The sequence below is a fragment of the Rana temporaria genome, chromosome 13 (assembly GCF_905171775.1).
Source record: "Rana temporaria chromosome 13, aRanTem1.1, whole genome shotgun sequence".
In the NCBI taxonomy this organism is placed as follows: domain Eukaryota; kingdom Metazoa; phylum Chordata; class Amphibia; order Anura; family Ranidae; genus Rana; species Rana temporaria.
In genome coordinates this window covers 4913462-4941181 of record NC_053501.1, presented here as the reverse complement: position 1 = coordinate 4941181, position 27720 = coordinate 4913462, and the positions used below count along the sequence as shown (strand labels likewise).

Below are 27720 nucleotides of genomic sequence, written 5' to 3'. Positions count from 1 at the left end.
TTTGTGCGTCCATTGTCATGTGGGTGTCAAAAATGACTCGGAGACTTTTGACTTTGGTGCTGGGGGTGATGATTTGTCGCAGAATGGGTGGCGGTGTCCATGTCCATGTCAGGGCTAGAGGAAAAGTTTACTATAACAACACAAAATGATGATAAAGAAAAAATTGCTACTAAATATCAATTTTATAATCAACAATTCGAAACTGAGAAGCCCCAACAGGAAAGGATCAAAGTTCATTCACCGTGTTTTCATCCCACAACCTCATTTACGCCGCGTTTGTAGAAAAATGTCCCTACTTTCCAAATAAAAGCCTCATTCATTGATCAGGTTATTTATTAATGGACAATCGCAGATGTTCCCATGCGTGTGAAGGTTTTCGTATCTTTGAACATTGTTGATCCCTGAGCTTCTCTCCAGAAGAGTCTTGTTGGCTCTCTATAAAGTGGTGAATGCGATAAGAAATTGATAATATTCGTGAGAAATCGCTGATGATGTATTTAGTATCTCGCTATCTTGCAGACGCAGTTTATATCGAATAATTATTGCAGCTCTTCTGCCAGGAAAAGGTCCCAACCTCCCCCTAAACGATCACAAAAACACGGGAGCTATCTCTCCGGGGGATGGACTTTGACAGCGCAATTAAACTGCTGCACAAAATAACCCCCAACAGGGAAATGCCTATAAGTGCTGCCCGGGCAGCTGAAGGACCACGTCGCCCTGCGTTCACATTACTGGCACCCCACTGGACAACTCCTAGACGTTTAATGTATGAAAGGTACTAGAGAAGACATCAGGAAGATGGCGGCATTACAGGTGACCCTACTAATCTGCATGCTGTACCTGAACCCTGTACATGGTGAGTGTCCTTATCCTACTAATATATGCAGTGGCGGTGCATCCATAGTGGGCGCAGGAGCGCCGCCCCCTCTCTCCCCTTTACCCGTCACTCAAGTCAACAATACATAGATGCATTGCATGCATCTATGTATTGTCGCCGCTGCCGCCCACTATTCAGATGGCCGGCCCCCTGGTGAGCGTCATCTGAATAACAGCAGTTGGTTGGTTTTTGGAAGTGCCTCAGAGCCAGACTGTGGGCTCTAATTGGCTTCCAAATAGTTAACCAGGGGACGCACAGAGTGTGCGTTCCCTGGTTAATACTGACACGCGTCTCAGCCAATCAGGTTCACCAGGTTTAGTTACCGGTAACCTGATTGGCTGAAGCGACATTGAGGGAGCGTGGAGGGAGGATGGCTGACCCGAGAAAGCTAAGTGCCAGGTGGGGGGGGGGCGGCAATCTGGTGGTATTTGAGGGGGCAATCTGGTGGCATTTTATGGGGAAAACTGGCGGTTTTCGAGGGGGCAAACTGGCGGCAATTGATGGGCACAGTGGCGACAATTGATGGGCACAGTGGCGACAATTGATGGCACAGTGGCGACAATTGATGGCACAGTGGCAACAATTGATGGCACAGTGGCGACAATTGATGGCACAGTGGTGACAATTGATGGCACAGTGGTGACAATTGATGGCACAGTGGCTGTGTTTCATGGCATGGCACAGTGGCGACAATTGATGGCACAGTGGCTGTGTTTGATGGCATGGCACAGTGGCGACAATTGATGGCACAGTGGCGACAATTGATGGCACAGTGGTGACAATTGATGGGCACAGTGAGGCTGCAATTGATGGGCACAGTGAGGCTGCAATTGATGTTTCTTTTTTTCATTTGTTTGCGCCCCTCCAAAAATTGACCACCAGCCACCACTGAATATAAGAGGGCTGCAGAGTATTGATCTATCTCATCTATCAATGAAATGTACATAATATATTCTGCAGATAACCCCATTGCTAACATCTCTAGAGATCTGCACAACATTGCTTTGTCCCACCTTTACCCTAACGGACACTGTAACGAAACGTCCCACACTTTGCTTGAGTGCTTACATCATATACCACTTCCTCCCAGTCTGAATATAGATATCAGATATTCCAACCGCTCACAAGGATAAAACAAGACGATACTTACTTGATTGCTGAACATGGACTGTTTATTAGAACCAGAATACAAGTCTTATATACAGTAGCAGAGGAGGTTCCTACCTTCTGCTCATATTACTCTAAAAATACACCTGTAACAAATTAACATGAGCTAATTGACTAATCCCTTAAAGCAGCCGATGTGACTCTGTGCATTCTTCCCACTGATCACCAATGTAAGGGACATTCTTCCCACTGATCACCAATGTAAGGGACATTCTTCTCACTGATCACCAATGTAAGGAACATTCTTCTCACTGATCACCAATGTAAGGGACATTCTTCTCACTGATCACCAATGTAAGGGACATTCTTCTCACTGATCACCAATGTAAGGGACATTCTTCTCACTGATCACCAATGTAAGGGACATTCTTCTCACTGATCACCAATGTAAGGGACATTCTTCCCACTGACCACCAATGTAAGGAACATTCTTCTCACTGATCACCAATGTAAGGGACATTCTTCTCACTGATCACCAATGTAAGGGACATTCTTCTCACTGATCACCAATGTAAGGGACATTCTTATCACTGATCACCAATGTAAGGGACATTCTTTTCACTGATCACCAATGTAAGGGACATTCTTCCCACTGATCACCAATGTAAGGGACATTCTTCTCACTGATCACCAATGTAAGGGACATTCTTCTCACTGATCACCAATGTAAGGGACATTCTTCCCACTGATCACCAATGTAAGGGACATTCTTCCCACTGATCACCAATGTAAGGGACATTCTTCCCATTTACCCCCAAGGTAAGGAGCATTTATTTCCCTGCCCCCCATTTAAATGGTCTTATGAGAAGTACCCCGGGACTTCTAATGAGCTCTCTAAATCTTGTGCTTTGCAGCAGTGGACTGGATGGCAAATTACATGGATGGAATGATAGAACAAATCTCTCGATATGGGCTGCAGGTAAGGGAGTCCGATGACTGCATTACAGTTTATATAGTGGATAGTAGATCTCCCTCAGCAACAATAGATCCCCCTACCAGCAACAGTAGACCCCCCCCCCAACAGCAATAGATCCTCCAGAAAACACCTGCAACAATTGAGCCCACCCTGCAACAGTAGATCCCATCCAGTAACAATATTCCTCTCCCTTGTAACACTACACTCCCACCCAGCAACAATAGATCTGTAGCTGAAATGCGCTAGGTTGTTTGTTTGTTTTTTGTGCTCTGCATTTCTTTTTAATCAAGGAGAATTCAATTTTTTTGTATTGTACACTAAGGGTATATGATATATGAACACAGGGATATGCAGCCATACAGTGTTAAATACAAGTGTATTTCGGCCCCCGGAAGCCACAGGTGATGTGTACAAATCAATTACAGGATACAGTAGCACATGATGCTATGGTCCTAAACCACAGAAGCATATGGACAGCTGCCTTAAGCTCACAATGCATACTATCCAAAGGAATCATTTTCCTCTCTTCCTACAATTTAATATTTGGACCTCTGATAGATGAAATCATATTCCCTCTGATCATTAAAAAATGACAATTGTTGTGTATAAAGACCAGAGATGAACACACACTATATTACCAAAAGTATTGGGACGCCTGCCTTTACACACACATGAACTTTAACCACTTAAGACCTGGACCTTTAGGCAGCTAAAGGACCCGGACAGTTTTTGCGATTCGGCACTGCGTCGCTTTAACTGACAATTGCGCGGTCGTGCGACGTGGCTCCCAAACAAAATTGGCGTCCTTTTTTTCCCACAAATAGAGATTTCTTTTGGTGGTATTTGATCACCTCTGCAGTCTTTTCTTTTTTGCGCTATAAACAAAAATAGAGCGACAATTTTGAAAAAAATTCAATATTTTTTACTTTTTGCTGTAATAAATATCCCCCAAAAAAAAATATATATATATATATATATATATATATATATATATATATATATATATAATATATATATATATATATATATATATATATATATATATATATATATATATATATAAATATAATATAATATAATATAATATATATATATATATATATATATATAATATAAAAATCCTCAGTTTAGGCCGATAAGTATTCTTCTACCTATTTTTGGTAAAAAAAAAAATCACAATAAGCGTTTATCGGTTGGTTTGCGCAAAATTTATATCATTTACAAAATAGGAAATAGTTTTATTGCATTTTCATAAAAAAAAATTTTTTTACTACTAATGGTGGCGATCAGCAATTTTTTTCGTGACTGCGACATTATGGCGGACACATCGGACAATTTTGACACATTTTTGGGACCATTGTCATTTTCACAGCAAAAAATGCATTTAAAATGCACTGATTACTGTGAAAATGACAATTGCAGTTTGGGAGTTAACCACAAGGGAGCGCTGAAAGGGTTAAGTGTGACCTCATTTGTGTTTCTAACTGTAGGGGGGTGTGGCTGTAGGTGTGACGTCATTGATTGTGGTTCCCTATAAAAGGGAACACGCGATCAATGACGGCGCCACAGTGAAGAACGGGGAAGCTGTGTTTACACACAGCTCTCCCCGTTCTTCAGCTCCGGGGACTGATCGCGGGACTCCAGTGGCGATCGGGTCCCGCGGTCACGGAGCTTCGGACCGGGTCCGCAGGCGCGCGCCCGCGACCCACGGCTGGGAACTTAGAGGACGTACCTGTACGTGCTTGTGCTCAGCCGTGCCATTCTGCCGACATATATGTGCAGGAGGCGGTCCTTAAGTGGTTAAGTGTGATGGACCTTTCAAAGCCTTGTGTGATTAAATAAACAATATCGTTCGATCATCTTCAGCAATTTCCAGAGAAGGCTGCAGGTCGAATGAGCTACCACCGACAACTTGCCTGTCCTGACACCTCCCCCTCTCCTCTGACACCCACTACAGGTAAGTCACTGCGTTTCATAATCTCTTTCTTTAGTGCATCTAAAGACAAAAAAATGTAACAAATGGTTAGCCTATGAGGAATGGGTTAGACTTGTTGTATTTTGTATTTGTTAGGTGGATAATGTGGCCGTAAATAATATATATTTTTTCTGCTAACCTGAAATATAATATAGTAAAATATAATGTGGCACCCTCTAGAGTGGTAGTGCAGACAAATTGTAGTCTGGCCCAGGGATAAACCTGAGTAATCTGGGTCAGGGTTATCAGAGGCCAGGGCTGGATGACCTATCCTGGCATCTCTCTGGTGCCTCCCCCTGATTCTAGAATGTTGGAGAATATTCTAGAAGTTAGTGGATGGAAGCTAGGAGGGGTTGCCTTGTAGGGGCCCTTAGACAATCCCCCAGAAAAGGGCTAAGGAGCCCTTAAATAAAAAGGAGACATGCCAGCTGGAAAGGTGAAGAAGTAGTGCCGAGGGAGTCTGTCGGTGGCTCTTGAGGGACCCCTGCTGGGAAGGGAGAGGTTTACCTTGGGTTGGAGCTTAGGGGGGGGCTGGAAGGATGCTACCACAGGAGGCAGTTGGAGGGACCCTAACCAGACAGACAGAAGGGAGAGCAATGAGAGACGGTGAGTAGATCAGCACAGTGCAGGGACAGACAAGGGCAGAGACTGCCAGCTGTAGCAGGTCTTTCTTGAACACGTGGAAATTTTCACTTAGGGGTGTACTCACTTTCGTTGCCGGCGGTTTAGACATTAAAGTGGTTGTATACCCTTTTTTTATAACTTTATGCTACAGGTAAGCCTGTAATAAAGTGGTTGTAAACCCAACCAGGCAATTTGCACCTAGATTAAGGCTTACCTGTAGGTGCAAGAAATATCTCCTTAACCTATACGGTTAAGGAGATATTTGCAGAAAACACTGCGCTGATGTCTACGGCGCATGCGCACACTGAGCGTTCCGGTTTTATCAATGGGATAATGCGCCGATACAAGGAAGACGCTCCGAGGGGGCATGGCGGCGGCGGAGGGGGAATTGAGGAGTGCTTCGGGGGCTTTGATTTCAGGCAAGTGCCACATAATGATCTCAGGTAGGTGCCACATAATGAGCTAGTATGCATACTAGCTCATTATGCCTTTTTCTTGCAGTTTTTTTTTTTTACAGGAATTTTTTTTGGGGGTTTACTTCCTCTTTAAGGCTTACATACACTCGGCGGCTATGGATGCAGAGTGTATGACACGGGAGCGCGCCCAAAAGGGAGAGAGCTTCCCAGAGGGGGCTAGCTATTGCGGGCAGGAGCCGCAAGAGCTGCCATGGGACCCCAGAAGAGGAGGATTGGGGCCACTATGTGCAAAACGAACTGCACAGTGGAGGTAAGTATGACATGTTTGTTATTTAAAAAAAAATAAAAACTGAACCTTTTAGTGTCACTAAATCCAGAGGTGATCATATATCACCAAAATAAAGCTCTATTTGTGTGAAAAATAAATGAAACAAATGTAATTGGGGTATAGTGTTTTATGACCGTGCAATTACCAGGTAAAGTAGCCCAGTGCTGAATATCAAAAAAATGCCCTGGTCATGAAGACAGTAAAACCTTCCGGAGGTCAAGTGGTTAAGAGACGAACTAAAGTCTGGAGGCGCATGCGCGGCGTGTAGGATGGCGGACGTGTGAGAGAAGAGCTCCGGTCCCCATCTCTCTGTTCGCGGCTCCTGCTCAGCTCACACCACATTATCCGCTCCAGGAGCGAAAAATCGGCTTCCAAAAAGCGACGTACAGAGGATTTATCCCGCTGCCATCGTCGCGGCCTATCCACACCATGGAGCGTTTGTACAGATACCGTTAAATCCCGCCCAACGGTCAAAAGTGTACCTTTGCTGGACCACAGCTCCCAGCAATCCCAACCACCTGACACTGCAGCTGTAGTGACCGTGGCTGTACTAGATCTCAGGCTGCAATCACTTCTCCAGGACCTGGCCCACAATATTGCAAGAGAGGTGGGTAAAAATAGCACACGAACTTCGGGGGAGATCGATCAATTGGGGGAGGGCACTGACACCTTGGAGAGCAAGTTCGATGAGTTAACTCAGTATGTCCATGTACTGGAGGAAGATAATGCCGCCATGAAGCACACAGTCTCCCAGCTCCAGTTACAGCAGGAAGATCTGGAAAATCGAGTAAGGCGGCAGAACTTGAGAATCCAAGGGATCCCCGAAACGGTCAGTGATAAGGAGCCCTACCTTCTGGGCCTGTTTGTTACCTTAGCTCCCCACATCCTAGACATAGATTGGCGACTTGATCGGGCCCACAGATCTCTAGTTACAACCCCCCCCCCCCCCCCCGGCTCTTACCACAGAGACGTTATCGTATGTTTCCACTTCTATGAAAGTAAGGAAGCCCTCACAGTCGCAACCCGCAACAAATCACGCATTGACTTTAAACAATCCAAGATCCAAATATTCAGCGATCTTTCCCCAATCACTTTGACAAACTAAAGTCTAACTCCAGCTAACATTTTTTAAGCAATTATAGCCATGTTTTTTTTTTGGGGGGGGGGGGAGGCAGGGCCGATCCTAGGGTCACAGGCGCCTGGGTGCAGAAATATTTCTGGCGCCCCCACATGGGCATTGTCGTTTTACTAACTCCTCCCCTTTACACATGTTTCTATGGCAATGACTCAACCACAGAGATGCTCCCCCACAAAGTCCTCATTACCCTGGTATCCTTACATGATCTCTTAACAATAAACAAAATACAGGAAGAGAAGCAGAGTACTTTATTGGGACCTAGAGGGGGGACTCTCTGATGGACACAGCGAGGGCTTCTGTTAGTGAGTCTGTTAGAAAGACCCCCAGACATACTACAGACATGATACAGGAGACGGCCAGAGACTGCAGACATGATACAGGAGATGGCCAGAGACTGCAGACATGATACAGGAGACGGTCAGAGACTGCAGACATGATACAGGAGACGGTCAGAGACTACAGACATGATACAGGAGACGGTCAGAGACTGCAGACATGATACAGGAGACGGTCAGAGACTGCAGACATGATACAGGAGACGGTCAGAGACTACAGATATGATACAGGAGACGGTCAGAGACTGCAGACATGATACAGGAGACAGTTAGAGACTGCAGACATAGTACACAAACAAGGAGAGAAGGAAGGAGGGGAGAACTCTGGCACTTTGGCGCCCCCACCTCTGCAGGCGCCTGGGTGCAATACAGCCTGTGCACCCTGCCTAGGATCAGCCCTGGAGGGAGGTTTGAACCACATTAATAAAAACTGAATGTTTCAAGCATTCCTGCCAGTGTTGTCTTTTTCTAGCACATATAAAGTTCATTCAGTCACTGACGAATCATTTCCTTCCTGACAGCCGACCGTGTCAAGCCCGCTGATGTTAAAATCGTAGCCGCCTTGGGAGACTCATTAACGGTAGGAGATTCCGGGTGATCTTTGGGTGTTCAGAAAACTCCAGTTGAATTTCTGAGCCATCTGATTAATGTGTTTTATTATTACAGACAGCCATTGGGGCCAACGCAACCAACGTCCTGCAGCTCCCAACCGAATACCGACAGTTCTCTTGGAGGTAAGCAAGTCGTATACAGATAGGGCCAATTCACACCATGTGCGGCGGTGACGGGCGTTTTACCGCGTGTTAAATGTCTGTCACTGCAAGGAGGCCTGGGACAAGGGGTGGCTGCCCTGGGATCGTTTCCTATGTGTCCCATTTAGTGCTGGGACAAGGTCATCTAGAGCCCAGGGCGAACATGCCAAACTGCCCCCCCCCCAATGTATAACCATTATGTGTCAGCAAAACCCCCCCCCCCCCCAAAAAAAAAAAATAGAAAAAAAGTGATCACTAATTTGTATGCTTACTTCCTAAGTATAAATCCCCCCCCCTTCCAATACCAATCCACCCCCTTGGCCCCCCCCCCCCAAGAAAAAAAATCCGTCCTAGCACAAATCCTCTCACTTACATTTCCCCTCTTAGTACACCTCTTCTGCCCCCATCAAATACCCTCTCCCAGCACAAATTCCCCTCCTCGCACAAATCTCCCCCCCATTCCCCTCTAAACACAAATCCCCCCCAAATTTCCCCTCCTAGAACAATACTTACCACCTGCAGCCCCCACAAATGTCCCCTTCCAACACAAATCCCCTCTCCCCCAATCTCCTTATGGCACCTCCCACCTCACGTGATACCACAGTGCCCAGGGCCGCCGTCCCTCCTGCCCACCCCAATTCCATTCACACTGCAACACAGCCTAGCGCTGTGCTGTGATAAAATGCAGACATAATGCAATTTATTGCAGTGCACCGGCCCGAATCGCACTGCATTGTCGGCATTGCAGCGCATCACGCTACCCAACATTGCAGTGAATGTGAAAGTCTTATGTTTTGTACAATTTCAAATTAAAGTTCTACAAAAGCCCCCCCCCCCAAAAAAAAGGGAACCGTGTGATGCATAGCTCCCAACTGTCCCGGATTTGGAGGGACTGTCCCGGATTAGGAACAATGTCCCGCTGTCCCTCTTTCCTCCTCAGTTGTCCCTCATTTTGCTCCGATCTATATAGTTGTATATAAAATCCACTATTTATCTTTCAAAAAGTGTTTTCCAGGGGAAAGAACTTACTAAAGCCTCTTGCAGCCAATGTTAGGGCTAGACATGTGTACTTCCGAGAAATTAGTTAATTTTTGTTTTATTCGTTTTTTAGCTTTTATCAGGAAATTTAGAAATTCAAAAATATGAAAATTTGGAATTAGGAATTCAGAAATACTAAAATTCTGAATTAGAAAATTCTGAAATTTCTAAATTTTCTCATTTCCGATTTTGGAATTTTTCAGAATTTCCAGTTTTAGAATTTTTCCTATTCAAATTTTTTTGCATTTCAATTTTTGAATTTTGACTTTCCGATTTTCGAAAAAGAAACTTCAAATTTTCACATTTCGGAAATTCAGAATTTCCGAATTTTGAAATTTCAGAAATTAGTAATTTTGGAAAAACGGTAATTTCGGAAATTACCGTAGTAATTTCGGAAATTGGTATTTTCGGAAATTCGAAAATTCGGAATTTGACGTTTCAGAAATTAGAAAATTCAAAAATTCGGGAATTTAAAAACTCTGAAATTCGGAAATTTCGGAATTAGCGAATTTGTCAAAATTCGTAAAAAAACTAATTCAGAACTAAACGAATTGCACATGTCTAGTTGCGGCCTCCCTAGGAAGCAGGGGTGTATTTAGGTCTTGTGCTGCTCTAGGTCTGACTAAATTCATGCACCCCCTAATTTAAATATGACCCACCCCTTCCTGTCAAGGCCACACCCCTTGTGGTTTAAGACCCACCCTGAAATTTTCAAGTGGGGACACTAGTTCTGATGGCCTGGGGGGGCAATGGATTCCCTTAATTTGCATAGATTTCCTGTTTGGCTATGGGGCAGGAAGTGAAATCTCTGCAATGGGACAGGGATGGTAAAAAATTAGAAGCCCCCCCCCCACAGTTGCAGAATGCCAACCGCCCACATACTGGAAGCAGTGCGACCGATTTATGGGGGCGCTAAACTAATTTGCCCAACAGGGTAGCGCAAGCCGGCGGGGACACTGTCCGTGCTGCCCCCCTACAAAGTGCTGCCCTAGGCCTGGGCCTTGTTGGCCTAGGCCAGGATACAGCATTGCTAGGAAGACAGGAGACAGGAATCTGGTACAGGAAAGGGTTCTGTTCCTATCAGAATTTGGAAAGTATGGAGGTTGACCCAAGATGCAGGAGGTGATGTAGGAGGTGATGTTGCAGTCTCTCTTCTCTCCCGCCGCTCACCGTGGCTCGGCTTCACGGAGTGCCACCAGTCCGCGGCCCGGGGGGGGGTTGGGGACCCCTGCTATAGACAGAACCTCCACCTGCTACAATTTTATACATTGATATCATTTTTTTTTTAATCTTTCCAGTATCGGAGGTTATGGAAATATATCTGATGTCATCACCCTGCCCAGTAAGTGTTTTTTACAGTGATTTCTATTGTTTAAATTAATTAAAAAAAAAAAATTATGAAAAAAATATGAAATGCATTTTTATAAAGAGTAATACCGAAATGTATTATTATAGCAGCTACCTACCATCCAGTATTGAAGGCTCTATTCTGAGCATTGACAATGCTTACAGGAGGGGCGGAGACAGACTGTTAAAAGGAAATCTCCCCATTGTGGGAGGGGCAGAGACACAAACTACTGCAGGAAATCTCATCATTGTGGGAGGGGCAGAGACACAAGCTACTCCAGGGAAACCTCCCCATTGTGGGAGGGGCAGAGACACAAACTAGTGCAGGAAATCTCCCCATTGTGGGAGGGGCAGAGACACAAACTACTGCAGGAAATCTCATCATTGTGGGAGGGGCAGAGACACAAGCTACTCCAGGGAAACCTCCCCATTGTGGGAGGGGCAGAGACACAAACTAGTGCAGGGAAATCTCACCATTGTGGGAGGGGCAGAGACACAAACTACTGCAGGGAATCTCACTATTGTGGGAGGGGCAGAGACACAAACTACTGCAGGGAATCTCACTATTGTGGGAGGGGCAGAGCCACAAACTACTGGGGGAAATCTCACCATTGTGGGAGGGGCAGAGACAAACAACTCCAGGGGAACCTCCCAATTGTGGGAGGGGCAGAGACACAAACTACTCCAGGGAAACCTCCCCATTGTGGGAGGGGCAGAGACACAAACTAGTGCAGGGAAATCTCACCATTGTGGGAGGGGCAGAGACACAAACTACTGCAGGAAATCTCACCATTGTGTGAGGGGCAGAGACACAAACTACTGCAGGGAATCTCACTATTGTGGGAGGGGCAGAGACACAAACTACTGCAGGGAATCTCACTATTGTGGGAGGGGCAGAGCCACAAACTACTGGGGGAAATCTCACCATTGTGGGAGGGGCAGAGACAAACAACTCCAGGGGAACCTCCCAATTGTGGGAGGGGCAGAGACACAAACTACTGCAGGAAATCTCACCATTGTGGGAGGGGCAGAGACACAAACTACTGGGGGAAATCTCACCATTGTGGGAGGGCAGAGACAAACAACTCCAGGGGAACCTCCCAATTGTGGGAGGGGCAGAGACACAAACTACTGCAGGGAATCTCACTGTTGTGGGAGGGGCAGAGACACAAACTACTGCAGGGAATCTTCCCCATTGTGTGAGGGGCAGAGACACAAACTACTGCAGGGAATCTCCCCATTGTGTGAGGGGCAGAGACACAAACTACTGCAGAGACATGTGATCATTGAGGAAGAGACCTAGACATGCGGTTCATTTTTGTTCCGAACTGAAATTCGGTCAAATTTTTCATTATTAATTACAAAAGTAATGAATTTAAACAAATCCAAAATTACAAATCAAAATTTCAGACGAAATTCTAATTTCAATCAAATTAGAATTTTCAAAGAGAATAAAATAGAATAGAAAATAAAAGAATAGAAAAAAAGGGACAAAATAAATAAAATAGAGCAAAACAGAACAAAATAGAATAGAGAATAAAAGTACAGAATACAAAAATAGAATAGAAAATAAAGGAATAGAATAAAATAGAATAAAAATAGAATAGAATAAGAAATAATATAGAATTTCGAATAGGAAACATTTGAATAGAAAAGAATAGAAAATAAAATAGAATAGAAAATAATAGAATAAAATAGAATATAACAAAATAACCGTTGTAACGGAACCCCAAATGGGACAGGGGTTAACGCCGTTTAAGACATTCCATTCCGAACCCTAGACAGCTACCGGCACGCCACAATCCGGCAGACGAACCCCAATAACGAGACACACAGGTCTGTTTGAGGTTCAAACGAATAGAGAGTTTAATGGGAAACTCAGGCTTCTTATATACAGTTAGCAACCAATTATGAACAATGACTGAACTCCACCCACAGCATGATACAATGAGTCCAATACACATCTTTTGGGTAGACTTTCTGGCACCAGGTCTGACATGATTTACATGAGATATTTAACTAATCATTTACCCAGACAAGGTGGCTCTGAGATAGGCTCCTCTCACCTGCTATACAATACACATTCCTTTAGTAGACATAATTTACATCAGGGATCCTCAAACTACGGCCCTCCAGCTGTTGTAGAACTACACATCCCATGAGGCCTTGTAATGCACTGACATTCACAGACATGACTAGGCATGATGGGAATTGTAGTTCCTGAACAACTGGAGGGCCGTAGTTTGAAGACCCATGATTTACATGCTAATTAACTACAGCTGACAAGTCAGACATGTGCTAACTCACAACACACATTATCATCAATAGAACTTCACACAATACAGTGTCAATTAGCATAAAAATTGAAAGGTTCTTGGAAGCCAGACTAAGGTTAATTTACATGACAGTAGCAGACGACATTAACATCTTAACAGTCTGTGTTCCTACATTGAATGAGTCACTCTTTCTTATTGACCTGTTGGGTTCAGAATCAACAACCTGTAAATAGTTCTTGCAGACATTCTTGAATATATTGTGGATTACAGACCCATGTTAAAACAATCCAACACATGTCCCTTATTTCCTGGCTCAATCTGTGGAAGAGCTTCTGGGTCCCACAGCCCTCCCGTTACAACCGTTATTCAAATTTTGAATAGAAAAAAACAGAATAGAAAAAAATATATAATAGAAAAAAAAATAGAATAGAATGGAATATAACTAATCTTCCAAAATTCGAATTTTCGAATACAATAAATTTGATTTAGAATGGAATTTAGTTTGAATGCAATTTTGAAAAATTTGAATAGATTTGAATTCAAATAAACTAAACAAATTCCCAAAACGATTTAAATGAATATAACGAAATAAATTTATGTAAATAACGAATTGAAATGAAACACAAGAAATGTTTTCGTTCTGCACGTGTCTGACCCAGACAGTTGCACGTTCACCATTTTTCTTTGGTTATGTGATGTTTGTCACTTGTAGATATTTTGAAGATTTTTAATCCGGATTTGGTTGGCTTTGCGAAGAGAAGCACCTTGACCTACCGACCGGCTGAGCTGGAGGCTACTGGACTCAACCTGGCCAAAACTGGAGCCAATTCTTAGTAAGGATTATACATCTATTATATTATATTATGTATTTCAACCTGTTTGACAGTGTTTTATATCTTATATCTGGAGGGCGGTGATGTCACTCCTGTATTATATATCTTATATCTGGAGAGCGGTGATGTCACAGGTGTCACATTATTGCTCCATGGTGGAATTTATCATTTATGTGGATATTTATATTTTATCACCTTCTGCTTCATTTTCTTTCATTTCAGCTTATTTCCGGAGCAGACCAGACATTTGATTGATACCCTGAAAACTCTCCCGGTAATAATCTGATATATATATAAATCTATGGATAATACGGGGGGGGGGGAGGGGTTATTATGTGAAGTGTGGCTTTGTCGTGGCTCCGCCCCCCCCAGTGACACCGATAGGCCGATCCATTTGCCGCATTGTATTTCTCTGTCGGATTCGCTCTCAGTGTCTTTCTGTCTCATTAGGGGATAAACTACGAAGAGGATTGGAAAGTCATCACCATATTTATTGGCGCCAATGATCTGTGCGACTATTGCAAGAATAAGGTGCGCCGCGTTCTCATGATGTTACATTTCTCCATGACAGGTCCACTTTATTATCATCGCACTCCGGAACGAGTGATACTTGGGTACATTCTGTCTGGGGATACATTGTACAATAATGCTACAATCATAAACTGAAAAGTCAATTACAGATCAAATCAAATATTGTTCAACTCTCGCTCAATGAAAGATGGATTCTGATTGGTTCCTGAGTGTTACTGTTCCTGTCCGCTATAATTCAAGGATCAGCATTGAAGCGGTATTAACACCAGAAGCAAACATTTATTATATTGCAGCTTACCAATTCTTAGATGTGATGGCTGCAATAGTTTTCTTTTTTTTTTAGCCCTTCTTTCTCCTGCTTTCATCTGGTGATCCAGCCAGTAAGTCTGTTGTTTAACCACTTGCCGCCCGCCATATAGCAAAATGATGGCGGCAAAGTGGTTTCAATATCCTGACTGGACGTCATATGACGTCTTCAGGATATTGAGCCGCTGCGCGCCCCCGGGGGCGCGCATCGTGGCGATCGTTGTTGCGGGGTGTCAGTCTGACACCCCGCAACACGATCTAGGTTAGAGTCTATGATGGAGACTCTTTACCACGTGACCAGCCGTGTCCAATCACGGCTGATCACGATGTAAACAGGAAAAGCCGGTGATCGGCTTTTCCTCACTCGTGTCTGTCAGACGCGAGTAGAGGAGAGCCGATCGGCTGCTCCTGTGACAGGGGGGGTTTGTGCTGATCGATTATCAGCACAGCCCCCCAAGGATGCCCACTGGACCACCAGGGATGCCACTAGACCAACAGGGATGCCACCAGACCACCAGGGATGCCATGCCACCAGACCACCAGGGATGCCACCAGACCACCAGGGATGCCATGCCACCCTAGACCACCAGGGATGCCCACCACAGGTATGCCACCCTAGACCACCAGGGATGCCAATCAGAAATGAATAATGGATGCCAATCAGTGGGCATCACTGATTGGCAGGCATTATTGTTTGGCACTGATTGGCATCCATTAGTACAACACATTACAGTACATCAGTGCCACCTATCAGTGCCCATCCGTGACACCTATCAGTGCTCATCCATGCCGCCTATCAGTGCCCATCCGTGCCGCCCATCAGTGCCGCATATTGGTGCCCATCAATGCCACCTCATTTGTGCCACCTCATTGCTGCCTATGAGTGCCGACTTATCAGTGCCCGTCAGTGCAGCCCCATCAGTGCCCATCAGTGAAGGAGAAAACGTACTTATTTACAATGTTTTATAACAGAAACCCCCAAAAACTATTTTTTTTCTCAAAATTTGCGGTCATTTTTTTATTTTTTTTGCAGAAAAAAAAATCTCAGAGGTGATCAAATATCATGAAAAGAAAGCTCTATTTGTGGGGAGAAAATGATACAAATTTTGTTTGGGTACAGTGTAGCACGACCGCGCAATTGTCATTCAAAGTGCAACAGCGCTGAAAGCTGAAATTTGGTCTGGGCAGGAAGGGGGTGTAAGTGCCCGGTATGGAAGTGGTTAATAAAAAATAAAAAAAACAAGCTCTCCTGCAAATGTATCAGTTTACAGGGTCGAAACAAACCATTTGCCACTGGCAGGGGTGCTGACAATGATCAGCTTTTATTCAATAATGTAAAACCTTTTTAGGCGAAATGGAAAAAAAAAACTGATTATATAGTGTAAGCTGGAGCGTGTCTTCAGTTTGTTAGTGTATCTAAATCTGCTAATACAAATAACACCCCCCCCCTCCCTCCCCAGACTGACAATGCTGCTGTCCAAAGGTGCCCCCTGTGCTCCTTCACCCAGAGTAAGGGGGGGGGGGGGGCGCTCTAATACAAGAGGTGTGTTACTGGCCAGATCACCATGTGAGGGAGGAACACTTAAAAAAAAAAGAAAACAAATGCAGCCATCACATCTAATGGTTGGTAAGCTGCAATATATTGCATTTTTGGTTTTTGGTTTAATACCGCTTTATATGTCATCTACATTATTATATAAAATATTATATACTGACAGGTCTTCATAGAGGAGATCATAACGTCATGTATTATTCTCTTGCAGACGCTGTTCTCGGTAGAAACTTTTATCAGCAGTGTGACCGAGTCTCTGGATATGATGCAGAAAGAGGTACAGTATATCATATGAAATACGAGACTGTATGAGCTGCCCCTGTGTACAAATATATGGAGGCTTTACTGCACACATCTCTCATAGCAGAGGCGTAACTAGAACCTTCAGTTCCCCTGGTGCAAGAAGAGGAGAATCAGGGCCACTCTGCGCTAAACCCTTGCACAGAGGAGGGAAGTATAACGTGTTTGTTTAAAAAAATAAAACTGAAGCTTTAGTGTCTGTGACGGGAGGGCCGGTGGAACCCAGAAACCCTTGGAGAGGTTGGAAACCCCTTGTTTCAGCTCCCCATGCACCCATTATGTCTAAGTCAGGGCTCGACAAAATCTGGGCGCCAGGTCGCAATTGCGACAAGAAATTGTGACCCGCGCCCGCCGGTAATTGAGGCCGCGGCTTTGCAGCCTACAAGGCCACAAAGCCGCGGCCTCAATTACCGGCCGTCGCGGGCCCGGTGATCGCGCAGCGGGGGAGATGGGGGCGCACGGAGGCAAAGTGTGCCCCCGTGCGCCCACACCTCCCCCGCCCGCAACGGCCAGTAATTGATGCCGTGGCTTTGCGGCCTTGTGAAGTGCCAAGCTTCCTTCTGTGACCCGCGCCATCTGGTGGTGGCCGTTGGCATTACAAGTAAAACAGCAGTTATAATATGTAATTTTTCACTGCCATCTCCTTCCCTCTAATTAAAACCCCCAAACATTATATATATTTTTTATTCTAACACCCTAGAGAATAAAATGGCGATTGTTGCAATACTTTCTGTGACGCCGTATTTGCGCAGCGGCCTTACAAGCGCACTTTTTTTGGGGGAAAAAAACACTTTTTTTAATTAAAAAATAAGACGACAGTAAAGTCAGCCCAATTTTTTTTATATTGTGAAAGATAATGTTACGCCGAGTAAATTGATACCCAACATGTCACGCTTCAAAATTGCGTCCGCTCGTAGAATGCCGACAAACCTTTACCCTTTAAAATCTCCATAAGCGATGTTTAAAAAATTCTACAGGTTGCATGTTTTGAGTTACAGAGGAGGCCTGGAGCTAGAATTATTGCTCTCGCTCTAACGATCGCGGTGATACCTCACATGTGTGGTTTGAATACCGTTTACATATGCGGGCGCTACTCACGTATGTGTTCACTTCTGCACGCGAACTCGTCGGGACGGGGCGCGTTTTCTGGCTCCTAACTTTTTTAGCTGGCTCCTAGATTCCAAGCAAATTTGTCTAAATGGTCTAAATCACCCTGTGTCTATCCTGGCACAGGCTGGCTGAGAAAATATATATTGGATTACTTAAAATGGGACAGTATTATTTATCCACAGTATCTCCCGGGATAGATGTAAAGACTATTCTTGGTTTGTTTGATTCTGAACTCAACATGTTAGTTGAGAGAGCTGATCACATTGGCCTCTGTACAATGTAGGAGACGGGCCGACTCCTGCCGGAGCTCCTGCTATTGTCACAAGGTGTCCTGTGTTTATACTTATGATAATGTATAATCTACTGTGTGAAGCTCGGTGACAACAAGTCTGACCTATAGTGAAATCCTGATTTATCACAACAATGACCAGGAGGGCACTGAGTCACATCGGCTTCTTTAAGGGATTAGTTAATTAGCTCATGTTAATTTTATGTTTCTGGTTACAGGTGTATTGTTCAAATAATCTGAGCAGGAGGGCGGAACCTCCTCTTCTACTGTATATAAGACTTGTATTCTGGTTCTAACAAACAGTCCATGTTCAGCAATCAAACGAGTATCGTCTTGTTTGTAGTTGTCAGCGGTTGGAATATCTAATATCTATATTCAGACTGGGAGGAAGTAGTATATGATTAAAGCACTCAAGCGGAGTGTGGGACGTTTCATTACAGTGTCCCTTTACGAGAACCTCCAGCCCCCCCCCCCCCCACAAAAAAAATTAAAAGTCAGCAATTACAACAACTCTAGCTCCGGGCCCCACGGCAGCTGCATGGTGTGCTATGATTATAGATATGCCTTTCCTTGTCAATCATATCCAGCCTTTCCCACCTCAAGTGGTCCAGAGGATGGGGTCTGTTCTACATCATAATATTCTTCTCTCTTCAGCTGCCGCGATCCATTGTCAATGTGGTCCAGCTGCTCCAAATCTACAAACTCCGTCAGGTCAATGATAACAGTCTGGGATGTATCCTTCAAAGGTGAGATGCCGCCATTGTTGGTCTGTCATCCAATATTCCTCTACAGGTCATGGTCATCTGTCTAGGGTCACCATCTGTCCTGACCATTAAAGTGCATGTAAGGACAAACTTATTGTTATTTAACGAGGGGGTTCACCCTATAAAAAAAAAAATTTTCTAGCATTTAGCCTAGGTTCACACTGCTGCGAATTCAAAATCGCGGTAAAATGCGCGATTTTACCGCGATTTTGCGGCTGCGATTTTACCGCGATTTCGGCCGCAATTTAACGTAAATCGCGGCCGGAAATCGTAAAAAGTAGTACAGGAACTACTTTTTGAAATCGCAGATGCGGTGTCGCACTGATTAGGACAGTGCCATTGCCGACAATTGCCGCCGATTTGAGATGCGATTTGACATGTCAAATCGCATCTCAAATCGTTCCAAATCGTACCCAGTGTGAACCAGGGCTAAATTAAGCATAGTAGCGCGAGCTACAGTATGCCTTTATTTTATTTTTTTTGCCCCGTACTCACTGTGCAATCCTATAGTGAAGATTCCGACTCCCCGCGGGGAATGGGCGTTCCTATCCAGAGGGAAGATGATTGACGGCCGGCTCTGGCGTGTCACGCTTCTCCGGAAATAGCCGAAATAGGACTTGGCTCTTCACGGCGCCTGCGCATAGTCTGTGCGCAGGCGCCGTGAAGAGCCGAGACCTGTTCCGGCTATCTTCGGGGAGCGTGACGTGCCATAGCCGGCCGTCAATCATCTTCCCTCTGTATAGGAACGCCCATTCCCCGCGGGGAGTCGGAATCTTCACTATAGGATTGCACAGTGAGTACTCGCGCTACTATGCTTAATTTAATGCTAAAATTTTGTTATTGTGGGTGAACCACCGCTTTAAGTCTAGATAGAGAAATGAGGAGTTAGACCCTCTGCCAAGTTTTATTTTGGACTTTCGGTGACCATTATCATCAGTACTGGTGGGAAATGGGACAATTTTTGATTTATCATGAGAGCATAAGGGGAGGAAAATTCTCCAGTGGGAACAAATGTTCTGGTGACTAGTAATGAGCTTGGGTTTGGTCTGCAAGCCAGAAGTAAGTTCTTATTGCCGAGCCAATTAACTCTACCCGGGACGTTTCCCACTCCATAAGCTGCATGCACACAAATGCTGGTTATGCTTGTGACATCATTGATGTCACCATATTGTGTTAATGACACTGGCCATATTAGATCAATTAAATTTACCTAATACAGCTGTATTAGGTCAAAGAGTCAACATGGTCATGAGGCTATGCTAGGTCAATGACATTGATCTAATATGGTCATATGTCTTTGACCCAATATGGCCATGAGACCATATTAGATTAATGATGTCACAAGCTGCCTCTCTTGTCTGGGCCACAGCTGATTGGTTCGGAAATGACAGCTTACTTCTGTGTTTGGACCAAGCTCTTCATCACTGATGACAGCTAGGGTTGTCCCGATACCAATACTAGTATCGGTATCAGGACCGATACTGAGCATTTGTACTCGCGCAAATGCTCCTGCCGCTACTTTTTTTTTCCCCAGAGAGAGAGCGGGCAGAGAGAGCAGAGCAGTCCTAGAGAAAGCCAAGCCCTCCCCCCCCCCCCCCGCCCCTAGTTGATCAGCGCGGGGAACATTACAGCTTTCATTTGAATAGCTGTGTGTTCCCCCGCCGCGCCTCATCATGTATAGCCACTCCCCCTTGTCCGGGCACTTTGATAGACAGATCACCCGTCCCAGAATTGGATGGGTGATCTGTCTATCAAAGTGCCCGGACAAGGGGGAGGGGCTATATATGATGAGGCGCGGTGGGGGAACACACAGCTATTCAAATGAACGCTGTAATGTTCCCCGCGCTGATCAACTAGACGGCGGGGCAGGGGGGAGGGCTTGGCTTTCTCTTGGGGGCATGGCTGCATATTTACATGGCTGCATTTTTGTGGGGGACATGGCTGCATATTTGTGGGGACAAGGCTGCATATTTGTGGGGACATGGCGGCATATTTGTGGGGACATGGCGGCATATTTGTGGGGACAAGGCTGCATATTTGTGGGGACATGGCGGCATATTTGTGGGGACATGGCGGCATATTTGTGGGGACATGGCTGCATATTTGTGGGGACATGGCTGCATATTTGTGGGGACATGGCTGCATATTTGTGGGGACATGGCGGCATATTTGTGGGGACATGGCTGCATTTTTGTGGGGACATGGCTGCATTTTTGTGGGGACATGGCTGCATATTTGTGGGGACATGGCGGCATATTTGTGGGGACATGGCTGCATTTGGGGACACATTTAAAAAAAAGTATCGGTATTCGGTATCGGCGAGTAAATGGGAAAAAAAGTATCGGTACTTGTACTCGTTCCTAAAAAAGTGGTATCGGGACAATCCTAATGACAACGAAGATGGGAACTCCTTTCACTTTGGGGAGATTCTTCATACCTCCTGTTTTGTCTCTGAGAGATATGAAAATGAATGAAAATCTCCCCAGAAGGACATACAGTACATACCCTGATAGCGTCTTTAACTGTTCCCTACTCTATCCCAAACCCACCAAAAAATAAAAAGTTTACGCTCTACATACCCTTTAAATATCCAATTATATATATGTAAGTAGCGGTACCCCGTAGGGGCTGCTAAGTGTTGTGGCCCACCTATCACCCTGCCCAGCCCAGCATTCATCTCTCCGACACTCCATGACATAAAACAGTCCATGTACGTTGTTTTTTTATATTTTATTGAGGGGTTTGAACTTGGATGGGGTAAGGGAAGTATGGGATGCCCAATGGAATTAGCACAACTTGCTTGGGACAACTATATACACTCTGGTATATACAATCTAATCTTCACTACAGCACAACCCTTACTGCAGGCTATCACTCCTCAGCTCCTCCAGCACATTGCTTACTTGAGCTTCCACGCACAGCTAGCACAAAAATGGTAAGGCCCGACACCGACTCAGCCAGGCCTTTGCAATTGTCCTTTGCAGGCAGGGACTGCAGGCCCCTATAGTGTAGCAAAATATAGAAAGTTGCTGGTACTAGCTGTCCTACATGTGGCTACTGAGCCCAGTAACCATCTTCAGGCCCTGCCAGCCCTCCTGGCTGCAGCTGGCCTTCTCCACTACCCATGACACCACAGTCCATTCCTCTGGTTCTGCACCCATTCCAGACTGCATTCTCCCAGTCCTCTCAGGCCTGTGCATGTCACTCACCAGCCCTCCTCCTGGAGACTTGCCCAGCAGTGCTCTCTCCTGCTGTCATCTCCTGCTCCTCCTGTCCAGGACATCTCCACGATTTCTTGGAGGGCCCTATTTGCACCCGAGACCAGGCCCAAGGTCACCCCCCCCCAGACAGGGGGGCTCCCTCAAATACCCCAACAGCCTAGCACTCCATCTCCAGCTCTTCCACCCAAATATTTCAAGGTATTTAAGGTGGCCTGCCCCCCTGCCAATCCAAATTGGGGATTGGTCAGGGCTCCCTAAAACACCACAGGAAGCTCCACCTCTCCTCCTCTCTTTCTAGACCATTCTAGAAAACTCTAGAAAGAAGAGAGATGTCTCAGTGATGCTGCCTATGAGTCACCAGCTGCTACCCTGAGCCACACACAGATCAGACCAAAACAGACAAGCCTGGTTACCAGACAGGCCTGCCTAAATGTACCTGTCCTACAAAATCCTATCTCAAGCACCTACCTACCTAGAGGGTGCTACATGTATAACTTTATGTATATGTATATGTTTTCACATATATTCGAAGTATGATGTTATTATGTTACTTTCTGCTAACAATGGCGGGGATATGGTATGACCAGGAAGAGGTATGGTGGGAAGGAGAGAGACGGAAGTTTTTCCAACCATCACATTCCACTTGTGTTCCTCACCGCAGGTCCTTCTGTGCCTGTGTGGTGAAACCAAAAGAAAATTCTCCGGAGTTGTTGGAGGTCATGGATCAGAATCGCCAGTTCCAGGTAAATCTTCCTCTGTACCTTTATCTGATCACACTAATATTATCAAAGAACCCTCTGAATACCACGTAGAAGAAGATCCACTGAGCATTGTTGTTGTTGTATGTGGTCACGCTCCTCTAGCCTCTCATCTGTTCTCTTTCTTTCAGCTCCCACATATTATTTCTCTCCACTGAAGGAAACTCTTACTTCTATATTGTACAAAACATTTTTACTCTTGCAAGTGTGGTAACAGGTTGGGGGAAAACCTTTTTCTGTTCCAGCATGTGTGTACTCTTGTGTTCAAAGCCAGCTCCATAAAGACATGGTTTAACCATTTCGGACCAGCTCCATAGAGTCATGGTTTGACCAGTTCGGACCAGTTCCATAGAGACATGGTTTGACCAGTTCAAACTTGCTCCATAAAGACATGGTTTGACCAGTTGGGACCAGCTCCATAGAGACATGGTTTGACCAGTTCGGACCAGCTCCATAACGACATGGTTTAACCAGTTCGGACCAGCTCCATAACGACATGGTTTAATCAGTTCGGACCAGCTCCATAGAGACATGGTTTAACCAGTTCGGACCAGCTCCATAGAGACATGGTTTAACCAGTTCGGACCAGCTCCATAGAGACATGGTTTGACCAGTTCGGACCAGTTCCATAGAGACATGGTTTAACCAGTTCGGACCAGCTCCATAGAGACATGGTTTAACCAGTTCGGACCAGCTCCATAGAGACATGGTTTGACCAGTTCGGACCAGTTCCATAGAGACATGGTTTGACCAGTTCGGACCAGCTTTATAGAGACATGGTTTGACCAGTTCGGACCAGCTCCATAGAGACATGGTTTGACCAGTTCGGACCAGCTCCATAGAGACATGGTTTGACCAGTTCAGACCAGCTCCATAGAGACATGGTTTAACCAATACAGACCAGTTCCATAAAGAGATGATTTAACCAATTCGAACCAGCTTAATAAAGACATGGTTTGACCAGTTGCGACCAGCTCCATAAAGAGATGGTTTGACCAGTTCGAACCAGCTTCACAAAGACATGATTTGACCAGTTGCGACCAGCTCCATAAAGAGATGGTTTGACCAGTTGTGACCAGCTCCATAAAGAGATGGTTTGACCAGTTGCGACCAGCTCCATAAAGAGATGGTTTGACCAGTTCGAACCAGCTTCACAAAGACATGGTTTGACCAGTTGCGACCAGCTCCATAAAGAGATGGTTTGACCAGTTGCGACCAGCTCCATAAAGAGATGGTTTGACCAGTTGCGACCAGCTCCAAAAAGACATGGTTTGACCAGTTTGGACCAGCGGAGCTTACACTCTAATGTCCTACCACAGCCACACACTATTATTATTATACATTTATATAGCTCTGACATATTCTGTATTGATGTACTGAGAACACTGAGCCATTCATATCAGTCTCTGTGCCTGAGGAACTTATATTCTAACGTTCCTTCACAATCACACACATTATTATTATTATACATTTATATACCACAGTCACAGTGCTGTGCAGAGAACCCTGAGTCAGTCACATCAGTCTCTGCACCAGAAGAGCTTATACTCTAATATCCTTGCTATGGACATGCAGTATTATATACATTTATAAAGCTCCAACATATTCTGCAGTGCTGTACAGAGAACACCGAGTCAGTCTCAGCAGACTCTGTATCACAGGAGCTTACACTCTAATGTCCTTCCGCAGTAACACACTATTATTATTATTGCGGAAGTAAACCCATCCATACAACAGTTTCATTTACGGCACATGCCGGAAATGTAACACTCCCGTTGGTTGTCCTCTCAACCAAACTGTCAAACCATCCAATGGTTGGTGTCAATACTGATCACCAACCGGAGGCTCTTTACCGAGATCGGAGATGCAGAGTGTCAGACTGACACCCCGCATCACCGATCGCCGCGCTGCGCGCCCGGCATGAAATCCTGCAGGACGTTCAGGAACGTCCAGTCAGGATTTCAAAACCACTTCCCGGACGTAAATCGGCTATAGGCCGGGCGGGAAGTGGTTAAACTTTAATACACATTTGTATAGCTTAGACCTATACCGCACTGCTGTACAGAGATCACTGCGCCATTCATATGTCTTTGTACCAGAGGAGCTTACACTCCAATGTCCCACCGCAGTCACACATTATTTTAGTCACATAGCTCGGACATATACCGCAGTTCTGTACACAGACAATAATACGTTCATATTCTCTTTAGTTTCTGATATTTTGTGTCCACATTCTGCAGGAGAAGTTGGAAGATCTGATCGTGAAGTCGAGGAGATATGACGGGAAGAGGGACTTTGCTGTCGTTCTGCAGCCCTTTCTGCAGCACGTAGAGCCGGCCATTGACCAGGTAGGTGACCTGTATCGGGGGGCGAAATGCTTTGCTGTAGTTTTCATTCATCGTTGTATTTCTGTGCTCATGTCATGTGACGTCACCCAGGGAATCATCTCGCTGTGCAACTGAGGTGTCTCTTCTCTTGTACAGAGCGGTCAGATTGACTATTCGTTCTTCACTCCAGACTGTTTCCACCTGACCATCAAGGGTCACGAGCAGATGGCAAAGGCTCTGTGGAATAACATGGTAATGTATAGAAGGTGCTGGAATCCTCCACAGATTGTATATTACTTCAAATAATATTTCATCCTCTGATTCACATTGTCTTTGTCTTGTCCAGCTGCAGCCGGTGGGGAAGAAGTCTCTGCTGGAAAGGTTTTCAGACGATATTGAGCCTCTGTGCCCGTCCGAGGTAAGACCCATGTACAGCAGGGTGTTCCAGTACAGCATTATTACAGAAAAAGTATTCATACCCCTTGAAATTTTTCACATTTTGTCATGTTACAACCAAAAACGTAAATGTATTTTATTGGGATTTTATGTAAGAGACCAACACAAAGTGTCACATAATTGCGAAGTGGAAGGAAAATTATACATTTTTTTCATTTACAGTTGTAGCACCCTGAAATTTTGTGCAGGGTTGCTATTAAATTTAGTTTACCAGGTGGTAATTGTCCTGGTTAATTGATAGAAGTGCAATTGATTCCTCTCAGGTTCTGGAACGCTGTACTCCCTCCCTTCTGTCAATATGCTGGTGGCATTGGATTGACAAGGGTGTAGTAAGATGGGACCATGGATAGATGGGGTGTCTCAGCCAATTGGCAGGGATTTCTTTGGGTCCCTTGGCCTGCTGGGAGAACCTATTTATTTGGAAACCCACGCATTACTGTGTGGAGTTACAGACAGAAGAACAGGAAGTGAGGATTTCTCAGAAATAAGGACATTTAAAAGTAAAATGGAAGGATGAGGTAAGTGAAGGAGGACGGCACTGAGGTAAAGGAAGATATTTAGGATTTTTTTTTTTTTTTACCTTTACAATAAGGTGACCAGATTTTTAAAATGAAATCCGGGGACATATTTTTACTAGTAATGGCAGCAATCAGTAGCTCTCTGCCCGTCGCCGCCCGCCTCACAGCCTCTCAAGTCTTACTCTCCAGGCCCCGGCTACTACTGGGTGGGGAGCAGAGGAAGATCACTCCGTCAGGGAAGGCAAGGAAATAGGCAGGCGGCTGGCCGGGACTTGAGCCAAGGCAGAAGAACATGAGAGCGGAGCTGAATGGGCATGTGCCTGAAACTGACTAAATATTCCCTTCACTCCGAGCAGCACATGATCATCAGAAAGGGGCACAGATAATGAGAAAAAATACACCCCCTAAGCTAGTAGGAGCGGCGGAGCGGGGGTGTGTAATTCTGATTTATTTTAATTAATTCTGCACAGTCCTTGAAATTGCCCCAGCCCCTGTTCAAATCCAATCCGGGGAAAAAACCGGGGACAGATTTGGTCCGGGGACAGTGTCCTCAATCCGGGGACTGTCCCCAGAAACCAGGGATGTCTAGTCACCCTACTTTACAACCCCCTTTAAGGATAGAATTCGGGAACCCCAAACTTTGACCAGTGGTGGGATAGGACCAGTGGCGGACCCGGTCATTTAAGCTACGACCCTTCAAGCTCGATCTCCTTTTTTTCTTTTTTATGTTCATGGCAGGTGAGGCTCTGTCTCACCTGCCTCCCCTGACCGCACATCCCTGGTCTGACCGCAGTGCAGTTTTACTGATCTTTACACGCTGTGTATACAGGCTCATAGAAAACATCTCTAAAAAAAGACACATTTTGTTGATGAAACACAATTTTATTTACAGCCATGAGCTCACTCCTGAGTCAGGCTGTGTGCTTCCATTGAAACACAAAACACGACTTGTCCTTGCCTCCCTCTCCCTCCTCACTGGATTTGGCTGACAGCAGAAGGAGCCAATCCAGCTGCTTCCTGTCAGTCCCTGTGTAAAGAGGGGAGAGAAGACTACAGCCCAGCACAGCACTGGGTTAATCCAGGAGTCAGGTAAGTGTTTAGAGGGGGGGGGGGACACAGCAAGTCCTAAAACGTTTTTACCTAAAATGCATTATGGTACAAAAGAAGTTTTCGCTTTAGAACCATTTTAATATATTTTGCAGGATCATCCATACATCTATACCAGGAAGCCAGAGGACACAGAGGGCAGAGGAGACACAGAGGATGAAAGGAACGTAGATGGGGCGTCCAGTGTCCCCGTCGGATCCCGCCTACTGACTGCCCTGTGTCTGATTACTCTCATTGCCCTGCCTGGCGCCTCCAGCTGATCCGGTGCAGGAGGAGGACAGAATGACTGTGATACAGGATAATAATTATAAGTCACTGGATCGGACCTTATTCTGGATCTTATTGTGTGGAAGATAATCAGGGACAATTGTCCCACAAACTCTCAGATCAGGAATCTGTAATAAAGAAATACGTGTAATTAGAGAGCTCCTTCTTCTTTGTGGTTAGGAAGGGGATGCA

At 45.2% G+C, this 27720-nt stretch overlaps 1 protein-coding gene across 1 annotated transcript; it reads left to right on the top strand.

The window, feature by feature from the left end:
* LOC120920553 (phospholipase B1, membrane-associated-like) lies at positions 1-27673 on the top strand. Its single transcript, XM_040332698.1, has 16 exons — positions 1-856; positions 2899-2963; positions 4827-4917; positions 8298-8356; positions 8443-8510; positions 10865-10908; positions 13902-14022; positions 14245-14296; positions 14473-14553; positions 16623-16688; positions 18765-18856; positions 22757-22838; positions 25094-25201; positions 25337-25432; positions 25527-25598; positions 27357-27673. Exons 1-16 carry the CDS (start codon positions 769-771, stop codon positions 27519-27521), a joined length of 1350 nt encoding a protein of 449 aa, XP_040188632.1. The 5' UTR covers positions 1-768; the 3' UTR covers positions 27522-27673.
* Positions 27674-27720: the final 47 nt, after the last annotated feature.